This window comes from Cariama cristata, unplaced genomic scaffold, assembly GCF_000690535.1.
Source record: "Cariama cristata isolate BGI_N322 unplaced genomic scaffold, ASM69053v1 scaffold10028, whole genome shotgun sequence".
Classification (NCBI taxonomy): domain Eukaryota; kingdom Metazoa; phylum Chordata; class Aves; order Cariamiformes; family Cariamidae; genus Cariama; species Cariama cristata.
The window spans coordinates 62,970-72,790 of record NW_009631711.1 but is presented as its reverse complement, the minus strand read 5'-3'; the positions used below and the strand labels follow the sequence as shown (position 1 = coordinate 72,790).

The window sequence follows — 9,821 nt, the reverse complement described above, 5'->3', positions numbered from 1 at the left end:
GTGATCACGTAAGTGGCTGTGTAGCCTTTGGGGCCCGGAGAGGAGCAGGTGGTCCCTACCGTGCCGTGATCCCGACAGCAGAGAGCAAACGGCTGCGAGAGGGGAGCGGAATACCGGACAATATTGGGGCGTTGGGATCTAGGCATTGCAGGAAAGGATGGGATTTTTGTCGCTGCCAAGTGGCACAGGATAGTCAAGTATTCCAGGGCTCCTGAGGGGTACAACACAAGCTGTAGCTCTGCAAACACAAGCAAAACTTCATGTATTTACAAAGCTACCGTAGCATTTGCATAGAGCATAAGGACAGACAGAGCTTAGCAGGTGACCAAAGACATCTAAGAGTAAACTTAATCTTGTCACTAACGGAAAAAGAAACTTGCACAGCATCTCGAGAGGAAGCGATCAGACAGAGCAAGGAGGAAAAAGGCTACAAATGCTAGAGCAAATGTTTCTCAACATCAGTTATCCATCACATTGCATCCTTCTGTGGGTGTTCAGGACGTGTTCCTGTTTTACTAAACAGTCCAAAGGAGAAAGCAAAAAGGACTTTTTAAATGGACACGTAAAGCAGTTACCCACGTCCTTTGCAGAGTATTTCAGGGTTCAATAGTTCTCTGCTACTTACTAAAATTGTCCAACTCACCTGTAAACCTTTCTCTGTTGCCCTTCGTAAGCATCAAGCCCACTTTAGAAGGGGATACCTATCTCATACGCATGGTCTATTAATAAATCGCTTGACTAAAATTTTGGTTGTGCACAGTTTTTGCCATCTGTCCAGTGGCTGCCTAAAAAGCTTAATAGTGTTTTTGTTAACAAAACAGGACCTCCAAATTTTCTTGGTGGTAGTTTGCATAGTGTAGATGAATTGCCTCAATTTATTAGGTATCATTTCGCTTTCTAAACTTCCTACCTGATGTTAATCTTCGGAGATTTCCAGAGTCTGTGAAGGCAAAGGATTAGTGTGTGAAGATGGACGGTCTGTTGTTACCCAGAGCAGGCTGCGTGAGCACACCCGTGGGTATGATCTTGGTCAGAAGGAACCTTTCGGTACACAGCTCCGTCTCTCAGGGTGCTGGTGAAAGCTCGTGGGGCTGGCCTAAAAGCAGACCATAAGAAGACAGTAGCTGTAGTGGCATGTCGTATTTTCTCTTTGCTTTACTGAAAATGAGAAACGGTGTGGTGTGCTTCCAGTGTAGCGATTCATCAGTCTAGATGTGCTATGGAAAGCATCATGTTGGTGGTTTTGAAGTAGCCTTTTAGCCTAAACCTAAGATATTACCAATATGATAAATAATGTAACCCAAGAGCTCTGGTTCTGTCAAGGACAAGGGTCACTTCATGAGCATCACAAATATATATTAATATATTCAAGTGTAGCTGTTTCAACATTTATATAGATAGATTTTTTTATTATTATTATTTCCTTCCTAGTCCTCATGTCTAGGGCTCAGACTTTTCTGGTATGGGCAGAATTTTTTAAACACTAAATTCTCCATTCAAATGCATCATAACTCCTAATAATGTTCTGGATACCTTGAACCATTATTTGCTTTTAAACAAGTTTTCAGCCCAGATCGTGCTGCCTGCATTCGGTCCTCCAAATCTCCCATCCGACTGTCTAAATTATTTTAACTGACATAGTTTCTAATTTACTCTCTCCAGTTGAGAGAGCTCCCTGTAGCTTGTCTGTTAGCATTTAATTGCTGTATACTCTCACAAATTAAATTCTGTAGTGATCCATTTTGCTCTGCCAGTGAAGCAGTGATCTTTTCATCTAAGCAAGATGGTGCTGGCGGGGCTGGGCTCCACCGCCCGGGGCTTTTTTTCCGCGCGCCTGCCCCGTCTCCGCTCCTGCCGGGTGTGGTGGCCGTAGCGGCGGTGGGGTTTGTGCCAGAGGACGGCTTTCCTTCGAAACGCTCTCCGTTTAATTCTGAAGTGAAAGGAAAGCAAAATCCTCCAAACTTGTTCCTCTCAATGGGTTTTTACAGCGAGAAAAATTGCTTTGTCTAATTATTTTATGCCCAAGTGTGCAGCAGAATGCTCCTCTAAAATCTGCATATCTTTGTGGGCTTTTTGGCGTTCGCTTTTATAAAATGTGAAAAGACAGCCTCTGAAAAATATTATCCTGTACATCTTCCTTTTCTGGGAGAAAGACAGTCAAACCTCGTTGTTTCTTTTGACAAAATAACAATATCCAATTAGGAAACTTGCTGTCTTCCCCAGTTAGGGCTTTTTTTGGATAATGTTTGTACAGTGCTTACGCATTACTCAATATATTTCTATTAAAGAGTGACCATTTAGTATCTCAATAATTAAGAACTGCAGTACTTTTTGATCTAGTTTCTGCTGAATGGTGATGTTTCACTGCCCGCTCGCACTGCGTGTGCGTCGGAAGGAGAGCGCGGGCGTCTCGGGGCTGGAGGTCTGTATGGGCACGCGGGTGGGGAGAGGTGCAGGGCCTTCTGCTGTTTGCGGTGCGGGGACCCTTGCCCCGGCCCAGAGAACCCGGAGGATTACACCCCGTGAACAAAACCTGGCCAGTGTTTTGATTCTGTGTAGCTCTGGAAGTGTGAAGCCCGTTTAACAGAAAATACAAAGCTGGTTCTTTACTTATTTGCACTTCTTATATTAACCTTGAAGAAGACCTGTCAGGCAGCTGGTAATTACAGGACACAAGGTCATTAAAAATACGTTTTTAAGGAAAGAGGGCTGCATGAAATTTGCATCATTGCATTATTTGGGTCTCCTTTAAATTAAGAGTCTGAGTTCAGACCTTGCCTGTGAAGGTGTTAATCTTTTGACTTGCTTCATTCGGAAGAGAGTTGGGCACTGTTTAATAGAGCGACGTGACTGACTGTGATCATCATCTTCCGAGTAAAAGTGGGCTGTTTGTTTTACACCTGTGGCACAGATAATCTGGTCTTGGCTCCTTTGTCAGAGCATTTTGGCCCTGTTTGCTGTGAAAGGTCTGCCTTGGTAGGGAAGGATGGGGACGATTCCTGGAAAAGGCTAGTGGTTCACAGCATTGCTTCGTGTTCTCTGTGTCAAAAGAGATGAGGCTATGTGGATCCTTTACATAAGGGACCCTTTAAGTAAGGGTAGCACTTACTATATAGTAGCTTTTGGGGTGTCTGACACCCTTCAGAGGCATCAGTGTTGTGGAAGAGAACGATGCATGGTTACGTTACTGAAAAGACAGAAATTTGTGTGATAAGTGACTCTGCCACATCCCTGAGGAGGCTGTTCCAGTGATTGATTGTTGTTCCTATAAAAAAGGTCCGTCTTGTATCGAGATGAAACCTCCTGGTCCAACTTGTACCCATTGCTCCCTTGTCCTCTCCATGTAGCTCCAAGTTACTTTTTAGTTTCTGGTTGCCCCTGTTCCGTTTGCCAGAACAGTATGTGCACTCGCATCGGCAAGTATTTTACCACGCCGGTTGCATAAATACTTGCACACCACATTATTATGTATGCCAGTTTTTTCTAAAGATACGTAAAAAAAAAAACTGGAAGAGATTTAAGCAAACTTTCTGTCTGTTCACCTTGACCACCATTTTTACGCCATAGTACGAATATTGAAAATTTAGCTTTATGAAACAAGTTGCTGTTAAGATGCAAACTGCTTATGTACATTTACCTGGAGAACACGCGAAGAAGGAGGACCGTGTCTCTCATTGCTTTCTGAACAGGTGCCACAGTAAATCTTGCGTTCGGCATAATGAGTTGTAATGTTTAGTTATTCTAGAGGTACGGTACAATAACAGATTATTGTTGTTCATATCTGTGTAATAATTGGAACTCCCTGATCGTACTTTCCATTTTACACATTGTCAGAACCTTGGGCCTTAATCTTGCTCTTTGATTGACAGTCGTGGCCGGGGAAAGAGCACTCGTATTGTTTGTGGTAGTCGCATCTGTTCAACTTGATTCAGTTGAGAGTATTTGCATATTCTTAAGTATTTCTTCTGAGAGGGCCTAAATCCTTCTCAAGTGTTTGATGCATTTTTGAAATTCATTCATAAGGCATCTACATGCACTAATAGTTCTGTATAATATTGCTGTGCATAATCTGACAGATAAGGCTAGTTTTTTAAACAAGGTATTCTTTGGGGATGACATATTACATTCTGACTTATTCTACTGGGCAGAAATGTCAAGTACTTTGAAAAAGGATGCTTGAATGTTTTGATTGAATTAGTATTCTTTATTCAACACAAATTGTCAACTGCAGTAAAATGTAGTCTTATTGTGAGAACACTTTTCAAAAGAGTTAACAGCAGGGCTTTTTTGTTTTATTTTTGTTACTGAAGCCTTATTACATATAATCCTTCCTTTGCTGCTGATGCTGATGTTAGATGGAACAGGAGAGTAGGTTCTTCGATGCGTTTTAGATTAATTTGTCTGAATTGTTAAACTGTGAATGCCACCTTTATCTTGAAATACAACTTAGGCTTTTATCTTTCTCTTTTCTTGCTTTTCATTTTTTCCTTGCAAAATTTTTATCAATATTTTTGGAAGCATTGTCAACCTTAATTTCAGAAACCTGTCACTCTTGATAGTACGTGTACAACACTAGTGAGAAGTATCATTGCTTTGGAAAATATTCAGGCATTATATTTGAGCATTGAACACAGATAGCAGTTCAAAATATTAACTTGATGGCCTCATACCGTTATGTAAAGAAACACATGCATAATTGAAACCCATATCTTCCATAGGTGGGAAGTCTTAGTTCAGGACTATCCAAGTTTGGACAAAACTAGTCCAGTTTGCTATCAGAAGGAATGGAGGTGTATTCCCACTTGCTTAAATGGATGTGTGCTGTGGATGCTGCTACAAGCTCAAGCCATTAAAGACCTAGGATCCCATAGGGCAGACCACTAATCACAACGGATAACCTTTTTTTTTTCCCCATTGCACTAAGCAAGCGTTCAAAGAGCCACCATTAGTGGCTGACCTAGTTTAAGAAATGGGTTTCTGTCTCTAGAAAGGACCATAGCAACCCCTGCTGCCTGGGTACTTGAAAGAAGAATGATGCAGATTTAGTAAGTGTATTTTTTGTTTTGTGCATGGGCAGGTTTTGGTGTAACAGCACCTTTTACACTAGTTTCGTTTGTCCTTTGCTTTCAGGAATCTCCTTCTGGACGCAGAAAAGCGCTTGCCACCAGCAGCATCAACATGAAGCAATATGCAAGCCCCATGCCTACACAGACAGATGTCAAGTTAAAATTCAAGCCTTTGTCTAAGAAAGTGGTATCTGCCACACTGCAGTTCTCGTTGTCTTGTATTTTCCTGAGGGAAGGAAAAGCCACGTAAGTTGTTGTTGTTGTTTGGTTGGGTTTTTTTTAACCAGATAGCCTGCTTTGTGTTGCTTTTCAAAGGATTCTTTGGATAAAGAGCTCTTTCTGTATAGAGTGGCAGAATTTGAGAGTCTCCTTCAGCATACCTATCATTCCTGCCATACTTAGTTTCTTAGCTGAGCAAAAGTAATTTCTTTGATTTTAGTGTGCTTTTCCGAGACAAATGGCTTGTCCTCTACCATTATAAATAACAGGAGCTTAAAAATATCTGCAGGTCTGAAATCAGCAGGAGCATACGTTTGTGTGCATGTGCGTGTTCATCCGACAGTACCCTTAGCAGACTGCAGGGGAAACGTGGGAGGGAGAACTTACTTCTATTTCACCTATTTATATTTCACAAAGAATGAAAGAAGGACAAAGCCAGTTGCAAGGTGAGAGAGGGTGGAGTCACAAGTAAGATTTTGGGCTGAAGACGAGACCATCCTGCGAAGAGTTCAGTTGGGCGCTGATTAACGCTCCCCCTACTCACGCGCTCGGCTCTGTCCCTTGCTTCCACAGCCTTTGGAGGGCAGAGGATGCAGATTGGTTTTGCAGATCCTATAACCTCGCCTGCAATTTCTGTCAGATTCAAGATGTCAGAGGCTGACGACTTCATGTGGCTGGAGGATGGATCGTTTGTCACCCATCCTGTTTTGCTTTTCCTTTCTGTCTCTAGAATATGGGAGTGTGAGAATGGCAGAACAAAGAGGTAGATGGGGAGACTACTGCTCTAGTGGTTCTCTTACCTCATTTTAAATTTCTTTTTCCCTTCAAAATGCTAACAGTTTACCTATTGAAATGGTTTTAGAAGAGGTAAGACTGCTGTTGCTTCAAGAATGACATAATGTACTTCAAAAATCTTTGGGTTTTTAATGAAACAAACGTAGAACATCCATTTCTCTGAATCTTTGCCTGCTGTTGTCTTTTCGTCAAGCATATGTTTGACATGAAATGTACAGTTGTGTGAAAGATAGATATATACGTGATAAAGTCAAATAAGAATTTAAATTGGCCATTGATATGTAACGGTTTTATATCTGGTTAATGAATTCAGATATTTAGAAAAGGGATTTTAATTCCTGTAACAGCATCAGGAGTTGCGAATGACTGTAGCGATAGGCGTCACGTGCAGCACATGGACAGTAGGGCTGACCAAGCATTTTCACTTTAAGCAAAGAAGATCAGATAAGTGTTTACTAGCATTTCTGGACTGGTTTAAAATTTTAAGAAGCAGTTGTTAAAATGACTCTTAATGCAAGGCAGCACTGCTTTTACCCTCTAGAATTTTGTTCATTGAAAACTTTTCCTTCAGAAATTAATATACGTGAGTGTATTCATTTTGTTTTTTTTTCCCTATATTCAAGATCAGATCTGAGATCAGAGACCTCCCTGAAGAAAAGAAAGTATAAAAATATTTAAAGGATTTTTAGTAATGCAGTAGTATCAGATGTGGTATTAACAGGCTGCATTCTAATGCCTAGTTTGAAATTTGTTATTTAGGGATGAAGACATGCAAAGCCTGGCTAGTTTGATGAGTATGAAACAAGCTGATATTGGAAATCTGGATGACTTTGAGGAAGACAATGAAGAAGATGAGGAAAACAGGGTGAATCAAGAGGAAAAGGCTGCCAAAATTACAGGTTGGTTTTGCCACAGGGGTGGTAAAATATAGTTCCTTTGCTAATTGCCAGCTGTGTTCCATGGATTTTATCCTTATGCTATATTTGTATGTAACTGTAAAAAAATCCCAACCAAAACAAAACTCAGGATAGTTTGATTGGAGGGACCCATCCATAACTCAACGAAGTTTAATATTTGTGAATTTAAGAGCATTGATTGGTGTGGGTGTGTGTCCTGTTTTTAGGAGAGAGTGCACTAAGTAGGTAGCATTTTAGGGAAGCAAAGAACCAGTGTGAGCAGAAGAGTAAAAAGATGGAGGGAAAGGGTCAGTGAGCGAGAAAACAAGAGGATGAGCTGAAGTGAGATAATGAAGGCAGTTTGTGAGAATAACTGTGAAATGAGGTCTGCTCTGGGTAGGTGCTGAGGTTCTGCTCAATAACGTAGTAATTCCAGGCAACATACTTTTACCTTTTGGTCGGGGGGGTCTTGTGGAAATGAAATCAGGAGGCTGTTAAAGGACTTTAACGGAATTTGATCGTAAGGTTGTTTGAAGTGAGATAGGATAACCACATTTGAATTGCTGATGAAAATGTGTAGTGTGTCCAGGATAGCCAAACTAATCAATGCAAGTCGGATCAGAATGTGATGCTGTTAAACTGTTGGTGGACATCATTATGTAGTACTGCTCCAGATGAGTTCTGTAGGAACTCTTAGTGTAAAAGAATCAGGAAAAGTCAAATTAACTTCTCGTGCCACCCTTCATGCCTGCCGGTGCTCTTTAAAAATGTCTGTTGAAATAAAGGGATCCTCTAAGGTGGAGAAGAGCATCCCCAGCAGAGAAGTGAGTTGTCAAATCTGCTCTTGAAAATCCAGAGGAACGTCGGTTCGGTGTTATGAAATATAATTTTCATCACTTCTTTTTGAGCTTCATTGCAATCGAAAGGTTCAGCCTGAAGCAGTTATTACTTAGTTATATTTAGTATTGTGAAAGGATGCAAATATATTTTCTCTATGCTTTACATATTCAGTTAAACATTTTGTACCCTGACCAAATCTCTACTTACACTGTATGTGTCTGTCACGGAGCAGATTGGAAAGTCCAGAATGAAATATTGGAGACACAGACATAATGTATTCTTGGTCGGGGAGCAGAGATATACCAGTCTGGTCACACTGAAATCATTCTGCAAGGTCGTCTTCTCCTTTCTCAACGTAACCAGAATAATTCCGGTGTGGGTCAGAACAGCAAACAGAACCTGACATATTCACCAGGCCATCCGATAATCACAGAGAAGAGCAGAGCACATAAAGGAGAGGCTTCATAAAGTCTGTGTAAAGTATTGTGCAGAAGTGTTTTATTAAGATAAGCCTAGATAGTGCACTTGCACGGAGGACTGCTATGGAAACCCCATGTGCAGAAGGACAGTAGTTGAAAAGCAGCAGGTCTTCCTCCTCAACTTTATTGATTTTGTGGCGTTCAGCATCTAAACAAGCCAACAAACGATTCCTGAACAAGCAAAAAGCCGATGTAGGTTAGACTAGTCTGTCCACTGTCCTTTGGCTGTGTAGTGAACATCCCTGGAGATAGATGGGGAAGGCTGCGCTCTCTGATGTGTAACACAAGATCCTAGCTCGGGTGGTTTTAGTGGCATTTCAGCTTTTCCATCTGTTGGTCTAAAGGCCAAAATTATCTCTTCTAAGCAAAAATTACCTACTTGAAAGGCAGAAGCAATAAATACTTCTGAACTACACTATATCTGCTCGTTGTTCAGCCTGCTCTGATACTGTTTTCTAGTGATGCAAGATGGGAGGGTTGGTTTGGGGTTTTTGTAGATGCATCGTTAAGGGAACCTAAGGGAGGGAAAGGTCAGCCTTGGACTTTATCTTCTTGTGTTGGCTACAACAGCTGAGTTGCTTTGTTAGCCTGGTTAACGTTTCCCATGTTAGACATGGGGAGGGATGAGAGGGATGTTGAAGGAGAGTGAGTGCACGCAGTTTCCCAGGCAAAGGGGAGAACGTAAAACATAGGGCAGTAAGTAAACATTAATAAATAAAATGTAAAGTGTCTATTTCAACATGTGTTCAAGACTGATTTCATTGGCAGTTGGAGTGACTCCTGTAATAAATATAATGAATGGGAAAAACTAATAAAACACAAGGAGGAGAGCTGAGGAACCAAGGGAGAAAGAGGTACGAATCATTGTAGAAAAATAGGAAGAAATATAGAAGAAGGAAATGGAACAAAACTGATGTAGTGAAGTACTCTTTCTAAAATTTCTTTCAAAAATAATGGTGTTCACGGAATCCCATAAAGTGAATTGAGGAAGTTACATAACCCTTTTGAAAGCTTGCTGCTACCAACATTTTCTGATCTGTTGCCGCGTTTAGGGTGTTGGCAGCCGAGCGAACTGGAATGCCTTTGCTGACTCAGAGTCCCCCACGGCAAATCACTTCTCCTCAGTGCGCCTGTTTTCCCAACTGTAAAATGAGGGTACTGGCTATAACTACTTGATGGGAACGATGGGAGTATTACATGGTTAATGTTTGTAAGCGAGCTTTGAAAAAGTAAAGAGCAAGCAGTAAACCAGAAGGTATTATTATCCTACTTTTGACTCAAGGTCTTCTCACAGAAACGTTGGATGACTTGATGACTGAAACGTTGTCATTCTCAAGCCACAGCTGCAAGAGCTGCTGCAATCTTTATTGCAGACACTGTTCCTTTTTGCAGTGTACAGAAGTTAATTTTTTTTTTATTGGGCCTAAAGTGAACAGTTTTATAGATGAACAAATATATCTGCCACTAGGAGAATATTGTGGTTTAACCCCAGCTGGCAGATCAGCCCCACCCAGCCGCTCGCTCAA

General features: G+C 41.2%; 1 protein-coding gene across 1 annotated transcript in view; it reads left to right on the top strand.

The window, feature by feature from the left end:
* Positions 1–9,821, top strand: part of LOC104166223 (EH domain-binding protein 1-like) — an 82,060-nt gene that overhangs the window by 11,272 nt on the left and 60,967 nt on the right. Inside the window, exons 2-3 of the mRNA XM_009706082.1 lie at positions 5,078–5,312; positions 6,840–6,979. Of these exons, the coding sequence (XP_009704384.1) occupies positions 5,078–5,312; positions 6,840–6,979 (375 nt within the window). The remainder of the gene's footprint in view (positions 1–5,077; positions 5,313–6,839; positions 6,980–9,821) is intronic.